The sequence below is a fragment of the Cervus canadensis genome, chromosome 2 (assembly GCF_019320065.1).
Source record: "Cervus canadensis isolate Bull #8, Minnesota chromosome 2, ASM1932006v1, whole genome shotgun sequence".
In the NCBI taxonomy this organism is placed as follows: domain Eukaryota; kingdom Metazoa; phylum Chordata; class Mammalia; order Artiodactyla; family Cervidae; genus Cervus; species Cervus canadensis.
This window is the reverse complement of record NC_057387.1, coordinates 17,252,318-17,271,962: the sequence shown is the minus strand read 5'-3', so window position 1 is coordinate 17,271,962 and position 19,645 is coordinate 17,252,318. Positions and strand designations below refer to the sequence as shown.

General features: G+C 46.2%; 2 protein-coding genes across 4 annotated transcripts; one reads left to right on the top strand and one right to left on the bottom strand.

The window, feature by feature from the left end:
- Positions 1–1,992: 1,992 nt before the first annotated feature.
- Positions 1,993–17,104, bottom strand: POLR3GL (RNA polymerase III subunit GL). 2 transcript variants are annotated; one of them, XM_043456878.1, is made up of 8 exons: positions 16,968–17,104; positions 5,125–5,292; positions 4,659–4,788; positions 3,750–3,818; positions 3,365–3,421; positions 3,055–3,128; positions 2,812–2,925; positions 1,993–2,497 (listed from the first exon to the last, which is right to left on the bottom strand). In XM_043456878.1, exons 2-8 carry the CDS (start codon positions 5,248–5,250, stop codon positions 2,411–2,413), a joined length of 657 nt encoding a protein of 218 aa, XP_043312813.1. In that variant the 5' UTR covers positions 5,251–5,292; positions 16,968–17,104; the 3' UTR covers positions 1,993–2,410. The 2 variants fall into 2 exon arrangements, with proteins under 2 accessions (XP_043312813.1, XP_043312803.1); XM_043456868.1 differs by lacking the exon at positions 16,968–17,104 and adding an exon at positions 13,657–13,803.
- ANKRD34A (ankyrin repeat domain 34A) lies at positions 14,858–19,115 on the top strand. 2 transcript variants are annotated; one of them, XM_043456853.1, is made up of 5 exons: positions 14,858–14,957; positions 15,591–15,740; positions 15,910–16,116; positions 16,220–16,283; positions 16,666–19,109. In XM_043456853.1, the coding sequence occupies exon 5, from the start codon at positions 16,782–16,784 to the stop codon at positions 18,270–18,272; it is 1,491 nt and encodes a 496-aa protein (XP_043312788.1). In that variant the 5' UTR covers positions 14,858–14,957; positions 15,591–15,740; positions 15,910–16,116; positions 16,220–16,283; positions 16,666–16,781; the 3' UTR covers positions 18,273–19,109. The 2 variants fall into 2 exon arrangements, with proteins under 2 accessions (XP_043312788.1, XP_043312785.1); XM_043456850.1 differs by lacking the exon at positions 16,220–16,283 and having other exon boundaries at positions 14,859–14,957; positions 16,666–19,115.
- Positions 19,116–19,645: the final 530 nt, after the last annotated feature.

The following is a 19,645-nucleotide window of genomic DNA, read 5'->3' as shown; positions in this document are numbered from 1 at the left end:
GAGCAAGAACAGTGTGGGGCCTCTCTAAGTGTTTGTAAGCAGTGTCTTGACCTCAGCCCTTGGTACTAGCATGTACTAGTACCCCATGGGTACTAGCAGTACCCATGCCATGTACTGAGCCCTAGGCTTCAGCTTCAGCCTGCCCAACAGAGCCTATGGAAAGCAGGGGAAAGGTCAATGGAAACAGTCTAGCTCATTCCTGGAACTGTTCCGGAATCTGGGGAAGCTGCTGGGTCCCTTGTCTCTGGCTTTGTTCAGCAAGGTCACCTGCCAGGAAGGACAGAAGGCCAGATAGGAAACAGTCCAAGAATGGACTGATCTCTCTTGACACTTGGTCCCTGAGGCAGTACAACAGATTCCCCAGAGGCCACTCTAACCTTTATCCTTTCCCCTATTTCATGGGAAGACAATGTACGTGTAAAGAGGCAGGCAGAGGTGTGTGTTCAGTCTCTTAGCTCGAATTCTTCTTTGTTCCCACTCTTTTTTAAGTACACATGCTGGCATTAGGTGGGATTAAGGAGGCCAGCTGTGCCCCCTACATAGACACAGATCTAGTTAACCAGATAAGGTCTGGTGTGTGTGTATGTGCAGGTGAGTTAGGCAAAAGGAGATTTTTTTCAGGGTCTTTTATTTTTGTTTCTTGCTGATTTCTTCCTAGCCACAATCATAGGCTGTATCTATGGAAAACCCCTGAGACAGGTCCCTTGGCCCCTCCCTCCAACACACTCACACAATACCTCAGAGAACTAGAAAAGGAAACACATCAATCATCACCAATTGCTCAATAACTCTGGAATGTTCTGTCTCTATTTCAGTTTCCTTCTCTGTTCTCCTGGCTGCTTCTTCCTATCACACTGACTACCTAACACTTAACTACCACACCCAAACCTGGCTTTTAAGGTGCCTTCCCTCAGTGGACTCACAGCCCCTGTTCCTTCTTTACAGTGGGGTCAAAAATATCTAACAGTAGATTGCCAGTCTCTATCACTCAATGCCGCAGGGAATTCAATCTGCCTGCCTAAATATGGCTGGGGACTTTCTTGAAGTTTCTCCCGCCTCCCATCTTTATGGCTTTCAAATGTTTAGTAAGGTCACTATGACAGCATCCACAGCTCTCTGTGGCTGCCTCCTTATCCAGTCCCTATTCTGGACACGCAGCTCGCCCGTGACTGTTGCATGTCAAGTGGCTGGAACCAATCAGTATGGCCAAGGCTTCCTCGGAAGCCAATCAGAGCCTAGGGAAGTGATCTCACCCAACGGGAGGACTGTGTGGGCGAGAAAGCACCTCCTAGAGCTGAGTGTCCCTAAGTCACTCCCTTCCTCCGCACCCTCCTTATTTCCTGTAAAGCAGTACTGCCTACCCCATCCCCCTCCACACCAAGGGAGTGAGAGAAAGGCTAATTCCACAGAAGAGAAACTGCAACTCAGCCACACAGCAGCTTCTGCAAGTGGAGAATTAAGATATTCAGTGGGCTCCCTCTTCACAACACACCCTTCAAAGTGAGGTTCCCAGGGCCTGGAAGAGGGTGAGTGAGTGTGCTAAAGAACAATCAGCACCTCCTCCCTCCCCACACCTGGTTTTCTTGACTCCACAAAAATAGCTGTAATCATTCCTTGTAAACAAGGACAAGATCAAGGTCAAGTGTGGGAACGTGACAGCCTGTGTCCCATGAACACATGTGAACAGAGACAATCACATCCCCATTGCCTGAGGACCAGAAGCTCAGAAGCCAGCTGGTCTTCAGGGCATGGGCTGTCTACAGCTCACTCCGTGGAGCCCTGCAAATGAGTTCCTGAATGTTCCTTGGCAGAGCTAGGTTGGGAGTAGGTGTCCCACCACGGGGGTAGGAGGGAAGGGGCAAAGAACAGGAAGGCTGTAATGCCCAGTGTGTTACACTGGACTCTCAACAGGTGGGGAGAGAAGAAAGGTTTACTAGTCATCCCCTTCATTCCTCCGGCCTTCTCCCAACTAGGCCTCACCCTGGACAGAGAGACAGATAAAATCATTTTATTGAAACTGTAAAACTGCCCTTATTCCTCTTAACCGCTCACACCCAGAAAGAACTATAAAAAATAGTTAGGAGTACGTGTACAGATACCTCAGCTCTAACAACTCCAGTCCTCGTTTTGACCCTCCTTTTCTCCTTTCATACAACTGAGACACTGGTCCTTTGCCCTTTTCCCCAAGATATCAGAGGTGATACCACACCACAGGAGAGAGGCAGGGTAAGGGCAGAAAAGAGAGCTATCTATGTCACTCTCCATTTCTGTCTCCAGGGACCAAACAGGTTAGCTGGATTCTAAGCAAAGGATTTGCTTGTCCACAAAATGAAATAATAGGGGACAGTTACTCTCTGTGTCCTAAATCAAGAAAGATATGAAGGTCCAGGGTATTGTTTAGAGTCCATCTTCAGTATATAGCCTCATCCATATTGTCATCACTGTCACCCCCAAAGTCCTCCCCATTGTCAAAATATGACATGATGTAATCAGTTTCCTGAAATAGAAAAAAAGGAAGGGAGGAAGAAAGGTTAGGTCAGGCATGCTTTCAGCGTTCTCCTTTCTCCCTAGGTACCAGCCTCCTCCCCTCATAATCACAGCACTCCAGGCTTGGGAGGTCCCTTCAAGCTGTGGTTCACTCTTAAGAAGAGCCTAAGGACAGATAAAGTGGAGGGTACTATCCTTTGTGGGCAGTATCTCCTTTGGCCCTCCAACCCTCTGAAGAGAACATCCCTGGTGGACAGAGTTGAGATCCCTAGAGCTTATGAGTGGAAAAGACGGGGTCTGAGAATGAAAGGTGGTTCCCTTTACCTCTTCATGTTCTTCTTCATCATACTCCTCTTCTTCTTCCTCTTCCTTCTCTTCTTCTTCTTCTTTCTCCTCATCTTCCTCTGAAGTCACTTCTTCCTCCTTCTTCTCCAAAGTCTTATGTGAGGATGAACAGGAAGAGAAACCAGATTCAGCTCACAGACGGGAAGAACTGAGGCACCCATGGGCCAAAGCAGAGGAATGAATCTGGGGCTCAGATGGCCTCTATTCACATTTCTTCCTTACCTCTAGTTTCTGTATTGTTTCCTCCTTATCTTCTGTGGTCTTAAGGGGTCTCTTGGGGAGTATAATGGTGGTCCCTGGTGAGAGGATCACAAAGTGAACCATGAGAGAGCAAACTTCTTAGCTTTCTGGCACCCTCTTGCGTAGACCATGTCACTTTGCTGCCCTCACGTGGCCACTAGGGCACCCAGCAGCCATACTGGGTAGATGGGGTAGGTAGGCGTTGGAAGAACAGGCAAGACCACCCACAGCCTTGGCCCTCCAGTTGATGAAAGAAATCTCTACTTTCCCTCCTTTTTCTAGATACACTCACGTTCCTTCTGTAGCTTCCGTACGCGGATCTTTAGCTCCCGGGGCAGACGTCGCCAATCTAGAAACAGTGGGAATGTCAAAATCAGCCAGACCCTGCCTGGGGTCTCCTATGAATGGTGACTCTTTTAAAGGAGAGATGATGATCAGGGTAAGGGCGAGGACGGAAAGTATTGGGTCAAAGTTGCTTGGAACAGAACTGTGGTCTGGATACCTCCAGAGGAGTAGGGGACATTTACCAGATTTTTAGAGTCTGTGAGTATGCTGGAGCACATCTAAGCCTCCTGAATAGGGTGGAGGTTGGGGACAGAGGAGGGTGGATAGGGTGGTGGCTTGAGCAGCTCAAGCATTTGAAAGAAGAGAAGTCAATGAAAAGGCCCATCACCTACCAGGGTTCCAATCGATGGCATTGTCAATCGGCCCTGACATCTGATATTTGTCTGAGTAACGCTCCACATCTGAGGGATCAGAGGTCAAGGGTCAAAGTTTTATCCTATCAGAACCCTCGGGTTCCTCCTGAGGGTCTCTCAAAACTCAGAAATTGTCGTTTTTCTCACCCCAAACCCAGAGCCCAGGGAGGGCAGCTTCAGTGAGGACCTTCAACACTCCTTTAACCTGTCTTTTCACCACCCCAAATTGCAATGTTTTTGCTATCTCTCTTAACCCCAAGGCATGGCTATATTGACTGGGAGTGTGTTACAGTGGAAAGCGTACTAGAGCAAGAAAATAGGGTTTCTGTCTTCCCTCTACTCCTTGTTCATGGGACTAACTTGGGCAAGTCTTTCAACTGTCTGAACTTCAGCTTCTAGAGCTTTAGGAGGAAAGTACCAGTTGTCAATACACTGAAATACTAGACTTCCACACCAACTGGTAAATACCCACTATCCCAGGCCTCCCAAGTATGCCCTCTTCTCCAGTCCCTCCTGGCTCCGTGACCTCTCCATGAGCCACAAACCAAAGGGCTAATATTTTAATTTGCAGGGCTTCTCAGAGACCCTTCTCAACTCCTTCCGACTGGTTAGTGCCTGCAATATCCAGATTGTTAAAAAATTTTAATACAGCTCCCCATTTATATCTGTAAAATGGGCACCTTAATACTTAAGCTCTTACTGTCCAAGACTATTGTGAAACTCAAAACAAACCATGGATACTATAATGTATTTCAAATGCAGGGGTAATTACTATGATCTCCCCAACTAGGCAGTGAACTTTCTGTGTCTCTTCTGACCTCTCTGGGGCCCCAGTGGTGCTAAGTACAGGGCACTATTCATGAAAGGCACTCAGAACATCCAACTGACCTCTCTTGGGGACAGCAGGCCGGATGAAGTAGGGGAGCTGCCGCATGGCCCCTCGAAGCTCCTGCTTCAGGGCCAGGACATATTCCCCTTCCTCTCCAGAGGGCAGAGGCACTGGGCGGAACTCCAAGGGCTAAGAAGGCAGAGGCAATGGTCAGTTCAGAGAAAAAATGCTGGAGTATAAATCTGGGCGGGCCTCTCTTCTCCCCACACTTCTATCCAATGCTCCCACTGAGCAGGGGACCAAAGGCAAATGCTGGGAGCAACACAGCATTTTGAAAGCTGGAGAGCAGAGTATAAAAAGTAAGGGCAGACACTTCCTAGTCTGGAAAACATCCCATGTAAGTTGCAAGTACAGAGACAGGGAGGGACCAGATGAGGATGATTTTGATGACCCAGGAGAATCCAGGATCGCATACAGTCAGTCAAGGACATAAGGGAGTCTTGGGAAAGGGGGGCAGACACTCACAGGGAAGAGTGGAGAAGGCTGCAGGGTGGGTGGGGGCAAAGCATCCCCCTTCCCAATGCCCACAGCCTCCACGTTGAAGGTCAACTGGCCCCGGCCACAACCCCGGCCCCCACCCCGGCTGGCCATGATGGAGGGGGCCTGGGGATTCAGACATCCAATGGGAAAAACCTGATAAAGACAAAAACAAAGAGAAAAAGTACAGCAGAACGGACAGGAAACCAGGGAGGTACAACACACTCAAATCGTTTCTCCCAGAGACCTGAAAAGCCAGTTTAACTCAATGAATTTTGAGAAAGCGTGGTGCCAGGCAAGGTATTACTGAAAATATAAATCGGGATGAGACATGGTCCCAATAGGACAGATAATTGCAACATGGTGTAACTGGTGTAACTGAAGCACAAGGAGGAAAGTGACTAGACACTTGGATAAAATTTCCCTATGTTCCCAAGTTAACCGGATGTTTATCATCAGCTACATATCTACATATGATCTTTGAATTCTTTCTCTCCCTCACTTTCCAAACCCAACTAGGCCCCAATTCAATCTAATGCAGTGCATTTCAGCAAAACATTTATTAAGCATCTACCATGAAAAAGGTAGTGTGCCAGGCACTGTGAGGGAACAGAAATGAGTCATCAGTCTCACTGTCAATTGGTTGGGGGTGGGGGGTGTGTGTGTGAGAACAGATATTACACTCAAACAGATCTTTTTAAACGCCACTTGGAAACACAGAATCTTAGAACTGGAAGGACACATGGAGTCTTCTAGCTCAATAATCCTCCCAGTACAGTACTATCTTCTGTAAACTGTCAGTCATTCAGCTTCTGGTGGCATTTTCCTAGAGAGATGGTGTCCACTTTCACCCAAGGCAGCCCCTTCCATGTAATCAACTGTGATGATTTGAAAGTTCTTCCTGCTACTGTAACTGAACTCTGCCTCTTACCATGATTTTTGAAAAACCAGTCAGATAGGATGGGGAATAAAGAAAGTCACCAAATGAAAAAGAAACTTGAAAGAAATTATATCGCAGTAGCAGGGAAGATACCTAGCACCCAGATCTTGGCTTCTCATACCACTCTCCAGCCAAAGGAACCAGGGCTTCTTGGAGAAATGCAGCTTCTCCAATGGGGCAGGAAATACACAAGATGAGACTGAAGTATCTTATAGTGCCAGAAAGTAAGAAAGTGCTCAAAAAACAGCACACACATTGATGGGGCTCTGTCAAAGGTACCTAAGAGGCAAATGAAAGAGCTCCCAACAGCCAAAGCCTGAACAAGTGGAACCATAAAATAAAGTAGTATTGGAATGTAATATCAAAGTATAAAATAAATAGCCAACAGACTGTACTGATATAAATAAACATTTGAACAAATTAATACACGGGAGAGAAAAAAAATCCCATATACCAAATTCCAAATAAATTATGTAGAAAGAAAGCATTAGTCATTTAGTTGTGCCTGACTCTTTAAAACCCCTTGAACTGTAGCCCACCAGGCTCCTCTGTCCGTGGAATTCTCCAGGCAAGAATACTGGAGTAGGTTGCCATTCCCTTCTCCAGGGGATCTTCCTGACCCAGCGATCAAACCTAGGTCTCCTGCATTGCAGGCAGATGCTTTACCATCTGAGCCACCTGGGCTTCCACCCTAAAAGGGGAGAGTGTAATTCCTCACTGCTTAAGTATGGCCTGTGCATAGGGAATTTTGTCCAAAACAATTTTGGAAAGGTGGGGGGGAGGGTAACTTTACAGTATAGAAATTGGACAAGCATTACTTCAGTCAAGTCAGGTGACCAAGGTCAACATGAACAACTTTAAATCATATCATTAGTATGTACCCTTGTGTGCTCAGTCATGTCCAACTCTTTGTGGCCCCTTGGACTATAGCTCACCAGCCTCCTCTGGCCATGGAATTTTCCAGGCAAGAATACAGGAGTGGGTTGCCATTCCTTCTCTAGGGGATCTTCCCGACCCAGAGATGAATCTGTGTCCCTAGCGTCTCCTGCATTGGCACGCAGATCCTTTACCACTAGCGGATGTGATATCTTCCTCCCCTAAACTGATACCCCAGTCTGTAAAGAGGAGAGAAAACGCAGACAAATTCCAACGGAGAAGCATCCTATAATATACGTGACCAGTACCCTTCAAAACTGTCAGGGTGATCAAAAACAAGAAAAGTTCACACTTCCATTGTAAAAGAGAGAGCTGTCCTAGTGGTAGCATTCTTAAAAAAAAAAAAAAATTCCTTTTGTTTTCTAACTACAGTAGTAGTGTATATTTATTCTAGAAAACCTGAAAAGATACAAATGAGGTACAAAGAAAAATATCTACTAACCATGATGTACTAATAATCATTACAAATATTTGCATATGCATCCTTTCATTCCATTTCTGTATTATATATACAGTTTGTGCATATATATGTGTCTATATATATAGACATAATAAGGCCATGATAACTAAATGTAATGTGGTATCCTGGACAGGATCCTGGAACAGAAAAAGAGCATTAGGTAAAACTAAGGAACTCCAAATCAAGTACAGACTTTACATAATTACAATGTATCAATATTTATTCATTAATTATGACAAATATACCATATTAATATATGATGTTAATAATAGGGGAAACTGGTGCCAGGGTGTATGGAAACTTTTTGTACTATCTGCTCAGTTTTTCTGTAAATCTCAAAGTGTTTTAAGAAATAAAATCCATTAATAAAGAAAGAAACATGAGTATCAATTCAAAATTCACAGTTCTCTGACCTTCCTTGTTTTTCATTACCCTGACAGTTTTATTAAAGATTACTGGTCAAATATATTATAGGATGTTCCTCTCTTGGAATTTTTCTGAGGTTTTTCTCTTGATTAGACTGGGGTTGTAGATTTGGAGGAGGATGATCAACAAGATAAAGTGACGTTTTCATCACATCATATAAGCGTACATACTAATAACATGTTAGTTATGGAACAATAAAAGACAATATAATACATAATCATGACCTTTCAAATTAGTGGTTCATAATATAATTGTTCCCACAGTCCAGAGAAGAGAGAAAGCTAAGAGGACTGGGATGGTGAGGGGAGGCTTTGGGAATCACAAGGTCCCAAGTTTGGATCAGACCTTAGAAATCATGTTTCCTTTCTTTCTTTCAACAAATATTTATTGAGCATCTACTGTAATCTACTATAACTTATAGCTCAGTTGGTAAAGAATTTGCCTACAATGCAGGAGACCCAGGTTTGATTCCCGGGTCAGGAAGATCCCCTGGAGAAAGAAATGGTAACCCACTCCCGTATTCTTGCCTGGAGAATCCCATGGACAGAGGAGCCTGGCAGGCTACAGTCCATGGGGTCGCAAGAGTCAGACACGACTTAGCAACTAAACCACAACCATCACCACTATAAGCCAGACATGCTAGACAATGGAGATCATGGTGAATCCTTTACTTTAGACATTCAGCTTTCCTTTGATAAACCATATCTAGTAAACTGTTATCCAGCTTCAATTTAAACTTTTTTAGCAAATCTTTTTATCTCACTTTACAAGTCATTCCATTTTTGGATATTTGTTCTTTAATCAAAATCCAACAAATAAAACAAGAAATACATGACTCAACAAAATGCACTCCATAAAAGATTAGTCAGGGAAAAAAAAGATTTAAAAATATATTCAAGGTAATCTATTTTGTCAAACTTACACACACCCACACATATAAGTAAAAAAGTTGTTCTTAAAAAAAAAAGTTGTTCTTTTTTTAAAAATTAATTTATTTTTTATTGAAGGATAATTGCTTTACAGAAAAGTTGTTCTTAGAGGGTATACAGCAAGAATTAACATTGGTTAATTCAAGATGATGGGTTTTGGAGATTTTTTGGTAATGTGTATTTTAAGCGTTGTTTTTCCTCTGTACCAAAAAGGTATTGCTTTTATAATAAGAGGAAAACATTCATTAGGAAATTAAAAATATAGTACCTGAATAGTAGATGAGATTAACAATATGTAGCAGGAAGGAGAGGGTAGGGGAATGTTTGCTTAAGAAATCTGGAAAGCTTCAAGTCCAACTGACATGAAAAATGTGAGGAAAAGACAGCTGTTAATGAGGTATCACCTCACATTAGTCAGAATGGCCATCATCAAAAAGTCTGCAAACAATAAATGCTGGAGAGGGTGCGGAGAAAAGGGAACCCTCTTACAAAAGTTGGGGGGAATGTAAACTGGTTCAGACACGATGGGGAACAGGATGAAGATTCCTTTAAAAACTAAAATTAGAACTACCATATGACCCAGAAATCTCACTCCTAGGCACATACTTGGAGAAAACCATAATTCAAAAAGACACATGCACCCCAATGTTCACTGCAGCACTTTTTGCAATAGCCATGATATGGAAGCAATCTAAATGTACATCGACAGATAAACGGATAAAGACGGAGTGATCCATATAATATAATACAATGGAATATTACTCAGCCATAAAAAGGAATGAAATTCTGCCATTTGCAGAGACTTGGATGGACCTAGAAACTGACATACAGAGTGAAGTAAGTCAGAAAGAGGAAAATCAATATCATATATTAACACATACATGTGGAATCTAGAAAAATGGTGTAGATGATCTTATTTGCAAAGCAAAAATAGAGACAGACATAGAAAACAAACATGGATACCAAGGGGTAAGAGGGTGGGTGGGATGAATTGGGAGGCTGGGATCGACATATATACACTATTGATACTATGTATACAATAGATAACTAATGAGAACCTAGTGTACCCCACAGGGAACTTTACTCAGGGCTCTATGGTGATCTAAATGGGAGGGAAATCTAAAAAAGAGAGGATATATGGGTACATACACCTGACTGACTGTGCTGTATAGCAGAAACGAACACATTGTAAAGTCCAATAAGAAGTAATAAACAAACAAAACACGGCTGTTAGTTAACAGATTAAACTGTGATCTGATTTAAAGGACAGGTTAGGTGAGAGATCCTGTCTTATCGATGTGAGAGAGGGAGTAAGAATTTGCCATTGTGTTTTCAGGCCCTTTCAAGGGAAAACACTTTTAACTAGCCAGCTTAGGTGTCCCTCCACCTGATAGACACAGTTCTATCAGTGGAGACAGGAGCTGTTTTGATTGCAAAGCAGTGAGGAGTTAAGAAAAGGTCATGAGCTTTGAGGTTAGACAAATCTAACTCCATTTCCACATACTGACCAAGTGGCCCTCAAGAAATGTGGGGTAAAAAGAAGACAAATTTTTATTTAATTAAGGCACTAAACTGGTGGTTAGGAAACTGTAAACCATCCATCTGTACCCAGCTCAGGAATCTACAAGGCTCTTCTATTTAAGATTGTGATGAAGTGATGATTGTGATTCTTGAAGATGTTCAAGGTTTCCTATAATCTGGTCCCAAACTGCCCCTCCATAAATATCACGCATTCTCCTTCCCCCACAAACAACATCCCACATATGTTATACTCATTCCCAACTGTGCCATAACTGTTTTAATATGGTAGAAGTTACTAAAAAGCCTTTCTTAAATTTGATGTTATTGCTTTTCTGTATTTTTTTTTTAAACTGCTTCTTAATAACTTCTACTACATTACACAGTTCGGCACAGTTGGGAATGAGTATAATATATGTGAGATCCTGTTGTTTGTGGGGGAAGGGGAGGGCAAGAGTGAACAGTAGGGAGGGTTGATGTTTCCTTATCTGTAAAATGGAGATAATAATAAAAAACCATCTTAATTCATTCAACGAATATTTACTGAATTCTTATTCAATGTCAGGCACTGTTTCAAATACTAGGGATGTAGCAGTGAATAAAATGGACAAAAAACTGCTGCACCCATGGAGTTTAAAAGGAGCTTACATTCTAATGGAGGTCTCAATATACAAATGTTTCAAGTCATGAGACTAGGAAGAGATTCCTAAAGGAGTGGGTGTGAAGAGAGAAAAGAAGAGATCCGGGGACTGAGGCTTGGAGCACTCTAACGTTTAGAATTTGCTATATTTGTAATAAATAAGACAGAGAGTTAACACTCTTATTATATTAGAACTCATGGAATTAAAGAAAAATCATCCCAATAGGATAAATATGCAAAGAACATGAATAGGCAATTAAAAAGAATGGTCAAACCATTTTTTATCTATAGAATTGGCAAAGATTTAAAAATTAATCAGGCTTCCATGAGTTTTTTTGAAGTGGACACTCTCATACCTCACTGGAAGAATTATAAATACAATATTTTGGGTGAACAATTTGACTCTTTGAATCTACAGCCTTTTAGAAGTTAATATCCTTAATCCAGTAATCCCACTTTTAAAACTTATCCAAAGAAATCATCAGATACATAGTCAGAGATATAAAATCATGTTTACCAAAGAGCTATCCATGGTAGCACAAATTCTGAAATAACCTAAATAGTCCAACAAAAAATGAATGGTTGGGGCTTCCTCACTGGAGAAGGAAATGGCAACCCACTCCAGTATTCTTGCCTGGAGAATCCCGTGGACAGAGGAGCCTGGTGGGCTGCTGTCCATGGGGTCGCTACGAGTCAGACACGACTGAAGCGACTTAGCATGCATGCATTGGAGAAGGAAATGGCAACCCACTCCAGTGTTCTTGCCTGGAGAATCCCAGGGACAGAGGAGCCTGCTGGGCTGCCGTCTATGGGGTCACACACGGTCGGACACGACTGAAGCGATTTAGCAGCAGCAGCAGCAGGGGCTTCCTCAGTGGTCCAATGGTTAAGAATCTGCCTTGCAACACAAAGGACACTGGTTCAGTCTCTGGTCCTGGAAGATCCCACGTGCCATGGAGCAACTAAGTCCATCTGCTGCAACTACTGAGCCCATGCATTGCAACTTCTGAAGCCCATGCGCTTAGAGCCTGTGCTCCTCAACAGGAGAAGCCACCGCAACGAGAAGCCCGCACACCGCAACAAAGAGTAGCCCCCATTTGCCATAACTAGACACAACTAGAGAAAGTCTACTTGAAGCAACGAAGACCCACCACTGCCAATAAATAAATAAATCTTAAACAAAAAAAAGACCTAATGACCAACTTCAATAAGTGGGCTTTATTTTTTTAAATATGAAGGGTTAAGAAAAATCAAATATCCATCTTAGACTATTATGTAGACATAATAAAAATTTCAAATAATATTTAAAGGCAGAAAAATGTTCACAATATGATGTAAAGTGGAGAAAGCATGATAAAAGGTTGTATTTGTTGTATATCCCTATGTGTGTAATATATACAAAAAACACATATATATATACATATGTATACATGCAGGAAATAAATTGAAGGGATATATATTAAAATAATAACTATATCATTGTCATGATATAATAGACATTTTATGGTTTTCTAGGATAAATGTATATTACTTCTATAAACAGAAAACATAGAGATGATTTTCTTTATCTTTAAGAATGTTACCATTAGGACAGTTCTGTCTCCTTCACAGTGAAAATGTGGAATACATTTTGTTGAGCCATATATTTCTTGTTGTATTTGTTGGATATTGATTGCAGAGCAAAGTGAGATAGGAAGTTCTCTTACTAAAAAGTTTAAACAGAAGCTGAATAATAATTTACTAAATATGGTTTATCAGAGGAAGGATGCGTATCTAAAGTAAAGGATTCATTATGATCGCCATTCTCCGGCATTATGTCTGACATATAGTAGATGCTCAATAAATATGTGCTGAAAGAATGAATACATGACTCCTAAGGTCTATTCCAAACTTGAGACCTTGTGATTCCTAAAGGCTCCCTTCACCATCCCAGTCCTCTTAGCTTTCACCGTTCTCTGGACTTTGGGAGCAATTACACTATGAATCACCAACTTAAGAGGTCATAATGATATACTGTATTGTATTTTACTTTGTGTTTTATTAATTGCTCCCTAATTACATCAGAAGTTTAAATTCTTCCTTTCCAATCAATTCCGTCCAATTAACTTTTACTGGGCACTGTGCATTTAATACATAATAATTGCATTGTATTAAATCCTAGAACTTGCCCTACAAAACTTTATATTCTAAGTAGAATAGAAACATTAAAGAGGGAGCAGGCAGTAAGGGCTCCAGTAAAAGTACGCATAAAATGGTATTGTCAGACTGGGGAGCAATTAATCCTGAAAAAAAAAAAAAATTGGTCCAGGAAAGCTACAGGTAGGAGGTAATATTTCATCAGAGTTTTGATAGACAACGGGAGTCTGTCAAGCTCTTAATACTAATAGATTTAGGGGAAGCTGGTTCATAGTAAAGACTCAGAGGTACCAGACAGAGTCTTCCACTTTCTCCTTTAATATATCTCCCCTTTGCGCGAAGGAAAACTACGGTTCTCCACTGTATAATCAACACAGCAAAGCGAGCCCACAGGGAGAGGGTGGGGAAGTAGAAGGGGGCAGATCCAACAGGCTGCCGGAAAGCGTTGTCTCTCTAGCTAGCAGCTGGTCCCCGGTGAACTAGATCGGGAGGTGCGGGATGGCACCAGGTCAGAGCCACCAAGTCGGGGCCTTACCTGCTGCCCCTCCCCCAGGCGGAAAACACGCCGCGGCCAACTTGAAATTTGCTTGTCTTCCTCAAGCTGGTGGCGTTCTAGGTCCGCCTCCCAGAGCTCCCCATTGGTGAGTTCTCCCAGCCAATCTAGGGGAAGCCGAGGAGGCCCGCCCACTTGAAGCTGAGGAAGGGAGGGAGGGAGGGAGTTAGCCGGAACTCAGGCTAGACAAGCCGAGTGAGTAGACAGATGGGGTTGCAGAACCAACCAGGGGGTCAGTCATTTCAGACCTCATCTCAGATGGAGGACTGCTTGGCCTGGCGACGGTTCACAGAGGGAAGCTGATCCTTAGATTTCACCGAGGGACTCTATAGAAAGAGCTTCCACAGAGAAATAAAACTCTGTGAAACCTGCTCCCTTAAGGATCATTCTTTTTAGGGCTTCACAGTTGGCCTCTCCTTCATTCCTCCAGTCTTCCCTTCAGTTCTGCGCTGCTTCCCTCCAGCACCACCCATGAGTATTTCTTTTCTAGAAAACTGTTTTCCTGTCGGTTGCTGCCATGTCTGTGAGAAGATGGAAAGAGGCTTTGGGAAAGGAAGGATTAGGAAATCAGATAACTAGAGTTGGGGAGATAGGGCAGGAGTCCAGTGTTTACTGCATTTCGACCTCCTTCCAGCTCCTCCTAGCCTTTGTTTAAAGAGGGTAGGGTTGGGAGGAGGGCTCCCACTTTCACAAAAAAACAGAAACAATGGGAAAGAGATCAGAGTAGAGATAGAATCTAGAAGTTAGTCAAGAATAACCCTGAGGTCATAGAAAATGGCCCTGGGAGTGAAGCCTCTGGACTGGGAAGGCTGTTGGTGGAGTGGCAAGCACCCAGCCTTGGGAATAGGACAGAAACAGAACTGTGAGGCTTTGGAGAACTGCTTAATTTTACTAAAGTTACAGTTTCTTTATAACAAGAAAATAATTCCTACCTTATAGCATTGTTGTGAGGATTGGAGATAATGTGTGTAAAGTACTTACATAATTGGCACATAGTTGGTTTTCAGTAAATGGTGTGTGCATGCTAAGTTGCTTCAGGTGTGTCCAACTCTTTGTGACCCTGTGGATTGCACCCTGCCAGGCTCTTCTGTTCATGGGATTCTCCAGGCAAGAATACAGGGGTGGGTTGCCATTTCCTTCTCCAGGGGATCTTCCAGACCCAGGAATCGAAACATGGTACCTAGTAAAAATGGGTAGCTTCCCTGCAAATATTTCTCTCTCCCCCTTCTTCAGGAACATTATATCTTGTGTCTGGTGGCCTCCAGCCTCCTGAATTATCTCAGGTGAGTTTTCCAAATCCTTAGGATTTTTTCCTCACCACCCCCCCCCCCCACTTCCCCTGATGCCTTCCAGCTGGACACAAACTCATTCCTAAAATATGCAGATGGAAGCTATGGTAACCATGGAGACAGGGCAGGTGGTGAGGAAAGGCAGAGATAGACACTGAGAGAAACCGACTGCTACAGATAGGGAGAAAGAAGACTTTAAGGAACGATTCAGAGACCTTCAAACAAGATGGGAAAATGAGTCTAAGCAAGGCCGAGAATAAATAGATGCAATGAGAGAGAATGTGTTACAAGGTTCACTCTTCTCTGCCCCTTTTCTCTCTCTCTTCCTCCCATCCCTCCAAAAATATGGGGAGGAGGTATCCGGGAATAACCCCTTGCAGTATCTAAAAATGACCCCAACCTCTGCGTACTTATCTAAGAAGTCTGTATAAGGGAGTTGAGGTCCAAATTTATTTGTGATGCATGTTCCGGTTGCTGGGAGGTGGAATGAAGATGTATCGCTGTGTCTGAGTCCAGCTCCCTCTGACATTTTAACTAAGAGAAGGCAGCCAGATCTCTTGCCTCCCTCTGTACAGTAAGGACTCCAGCTGTGGATCCCATCGCCTCTCTCTCCACCTTTCTGTGTAGTGTACCATGTACCGCGTGTGGCAGGTCAGACCTGGTGCACAGGCGCGCATCAACGCACGAAGAGCGGAGAATGGGGATCTGTTGAAGCTAGAGGAAGAATTGGGATGGTCCCAGTCTGGGTCGCGGAGGAGTCTCTTAAGGAACATTTAGGTTTGTTGTGACTGAGGGGCTAAGAAAGGGAAGTCAGGATTGGAGCCTCTAGCTTTTGAGGGTTTATGTGTGCATGAGTGGGGTAATGGTTTGGTGCCCGACGCCCCCACCCGCAGAGACTAGGCTATAAATAGCGAGGCATAGCTCCGCCCCCCCCCGCCCCCCCCAGCTTCTCTCCTCCGGAGCCGGCGCTGTGCCCGGGGCGCACCGGGAGGAGGGACCAGGATTCTGTGCCCGGGCGCAGATACTGACACCAAGGGAATCCGAGTGCCCACCCCCACGCCATGTGGGCCCCCAGGAACCCGGCTCCGCCACCCCAGCTGCCCCGTGGCCCTGGCCTCAGCCCTGGCCCGGAGGAGATTCTGCGGACTTACAGGTATCTATTTGGGTGCACAACCTGGGAGGGGAAAGAACAAGGAGTGATGGGGTATATAGCAGGGGCAAAAGAACCCCCCAATTCTCCCCCCCACCCGTTTTAGGTCCCAAACGCAAGCTGCCTCCCTCCCCCCATTCAGTCTGTGGGGCTGTGGCAACCTAAAAGAGGTTAGGAATGGGACTGTGTGTGTGAATGTATGGGTGCATGTGTGTGGGTGGGTGGCGTTCAACATCCTAGAAAGGGGGATTCCAAGTGCGGATAAGAAAAGGGGGATGCTGGAAAGGTCTGATAAGCCGTGGGGTGAGGGTGGGGGTGCGGATATCCCTGCGCGTGCACGTACGCGTTTGCACGCGCGCTCGTCCTTCAGTGCGGGTGCACCCTTCTCATCTCCTCAGGCATGCGCTGGGGTGATGGGGGCGGCTCAGAGGCATGAGTTAGAAGGACTATGTGCCATGCCGTGGAGATCTTCCCCATCCCACGCGGGTCCTTCCACCTGTGCCTCAGTTTCCCTGCCTGAATCAATAAATAAGATCTTTCTCTTTTTTGCAGGGATTGGCTTCGCCACTGAGCCCGCAGGCCTCTGCCAGCCACCACCCTCACCCCCCTAGGCGTCCTCGGCAGGTCCCAATCCCGGCTCCAACGGTGCTTTCTCCCCAGCGGCAGCTATGCTGCACACCGAGGGCCACGCTCTTCTTCGGGCCGTGGGTCAGGGTAAGCTACGCTTGGCCCGTTTGCTTCTGGAGGGGGGCGCCTACGTGAATGAGGGTGATGCTCAAGGGGAGACTGCGCTAATGGCGGCCTGTCGGGCCCGGTACGACGACCCCCAGAACAAGGCACGCATGGTACGCTACCTTCTGGAGCAAGGCGCGGACCCCAACATCGCAGATCGCCTAGGGCGCACGGCGCTCATGCACGCTTGCGCAGGCGGCGGGGGCGCCGCGGTGGCCTCCCTGCTCCTTGCCCATGGCGCGGACCCCTCAGTCCGAGATCACGCCGGCGCCTCGGCACTTGTTCACGCCCTGGACCGCGGGGATCGCGAGACCCTTGCCACGCTGCTGGACGCCTGCAAGGCCAAGGGCACGGAGGTCATCATCATTACCACTGACACCTCGCCCTCCGGCACCAAGAAGACACGCCAGTATCTCAATTCTCCACCGTCCCCGGGGGTGGAGGACCCCGCTCCCACTCCTTCTAGCCCGGGGGTCTGCACATCGCCTTCGGAAATCCAACTGCAGACTGCAGGAGTGGGAGGACGAGGATTGTTATCCCCTCGCGCCCAGGAAGAAGAGGAAAAGAGGGACGTATTTGAATTCCCTCTTCCTAAGCCCCCCGATGACCCCTCCCCTTCCGAGCCGCTCCCCAAACCACCCCGCCATCCTCCAAAACCCCTCAAAAGGCTCAACTCCGAGCCCTGGGGCCTAGTGGCCCCTCCTCAACCGCTCCCGCCTGCAGAAGGGAGGCCGGGGGTCGAGCGCCTGACCGCCGAATTCAACGGCCTGACCCTGACAGGTCGACCGCGTCTTTCCCGACGTCACAGCACCGAAGGCCCAGAGGACCCGCCCCCGTGGGCGGAGAAAGTGACGGGTGGGGGTCCTCTCTCTCGCAGAAACACAGCGCCAGAAGCTCAGGAGTCTGGCCCCTCTTCAGGGCTGAGGCAGAAACTGAGCCGCATGGAGTCGGTGGAGCTCGATACTCCCGGAAATCTTTGCCCCGACTCGCCCGAGTGCAGCCGCCCGTCCCTGGAGCGCCGCAGATACAGCGCCTCCCCGCTGACCCTCCCTCCAGCCGGCTCGGTTTCCTCCCCGCGCCAGTCCCAGGAGAGTCTTCCTGGGGCTGTATCTCCGCTGAGCGGGCGGAGGCGGAGTCCCGGGTTGCTGGAGAGGAGGGGCTCGGGGACGTTGCTTCTGGACCACATCGCGCAAACGCGGCCAGGTTTCCTGCCCCCGCTCAATGTCAGCCCCCATCCTCCCATCCCCGACATTCGCCCCCAACCCGGAGGTCGGGCGCCTTCGCTGCCCGCTCCTCCCCAGGCGGGGGCGCCAGGCTCTCCCAGGACCAAGCGCAAGTTGGTGAGACGCCACTCCATGCAGACTGAGCAGATCCGCCTGCTAGGGGGATTCCAGAGTCTAGGCGGGCCAGGGGAGCCTGGGCGCTGAGAGGAGTGAGAGGAGCCAAGGCGGGTGGGGATCAGGACCTTGGGACGGGTGGGAAAACCAGTTCACACACACACACTATGGATATAGAGGTCTCTTGCATGTGCTCATGGGCACGAGGCACACATACATGGGTAAACATGTGTCCACAAGCACAGTACTCGTATTTGCAGGGAAGGGTAAGTACTCTATTTATTGGGCATATAGACTCATGCATTCATGCCCTCGTCACTTCACAGTGCATATGGGAATTTCTCGTGCCCATGGGCACAGCGCACACAGGACCACTTGTGCTAGGGCCCCCAAAGGGTCCCAAACTCAACTTGCATTTGTTCAGAAGCATTAGGGAGCCCCTACTTATGGGTAATCTCCAATCTCTTTGCCCTCCTGCAATAGTAATCCCTTGCTTTCCATGTATGCCCTGCAACACAGCCTGCTCATGATTTTGGACATGCTACCGTCTTCGTGAATATCCCACCCAATTCTGCAGGTCTTGCTTTTCAATCCAGGCCTGGCTCCTTGTTCACACCCTGCTTCTAGCCCTAAACACTCTTCAGGATAGCTTCTTTACTCCCCTTGGGAATTTCCTGCAGCAATCCCCAGCCTCAGTTCTGCTGCTGCCCTTCCTGCTCTCAGCTTTACTTCTCAGCTTCCAGCTTTTTCTTCCCACCCCATACCCCTAACCAATACACCAGGTTGTTTCATTTTCCCAGGAGGTGGGTCATGGGCTCCAAGCTGCTCTTCTGTCCATCTGAGCTTATGAATACCCCCACAGGTTGACATGGGGAGTAACCTTAAATCATTCCTCTCTCCACTTGATATATCAAATAAATGTGTTCAGAAGTCTCTGTTTTGTCGCTTCTGCTGGGGGTGGAGGGTGTGGGGGGATGAGGACTAGGGAGGGAGGGTGATATTAACTGTAGCTATAAAGATCGAGGGTTTCTTCAAGGCCCCATCCACCTTCTTTCCAGGAAACCAACTGTGGTTGTAGAAGAAGAGGCAAGTGTCCCATGTCTTGAAGATTTTAAGGCCTCTGATAGGTTTTCATTTCCCTCAGTCTCCCCATGCCCATCCTTAAATTCTTTAAGATTCCTACAAAGAATCTGCCCCCTCCACCATCAGCAGCTATATTACAGTAGATTAACTGTCCCTCTTTCAAGCTTCCTGCTTCTTGACCACTCAGTTTTTCCTTGGTGGGGGGCTAACTTTCATCTCACCAACTGCATTTCATCCTTTTTTTTTTTTCTTCTACTTCTTCTGTTTAACCATGCTTGATTTCCAAGGCCCTGTTGGGTGGAGAGGGAGGGAGGGAGAGAGAGAAATAGTATAACTTCCACCTAGGTAAAACTGGTATGATATTCAACTGACAAAGGGTG

Coding starts and splice junctions, on each gene's coding strand:
- POLR3GL (XM_043456878.1), bottom strand. CDS start 5,250: ATGGCCAGCCGGGGTGGGGGCCGGGGTTGTGGCCGGGGCCAGTTGACC. Junction 4,789..5,124: donor AGCCTTCTCCACTCTTCCCT/GTGAGTGTCTGC, acceptor CTGCCTTCTTAG/CCCTTGGAGTTCCGCCCAGT. Junction 3,422..3,749: donor TGCCATCGATTGGAACCCTG/GTAGGTGATGGG, acceptor CACTGTTTCTAG/ATTGGCGACGTCTGCCCCGG.
- ANKRD34A (XM_043456850.1), top strand. CDS start 16,782: ATGCTGCACACCGAGGGCCACGCTCTTCTTCGGGCCGTGGGTCAGGGT.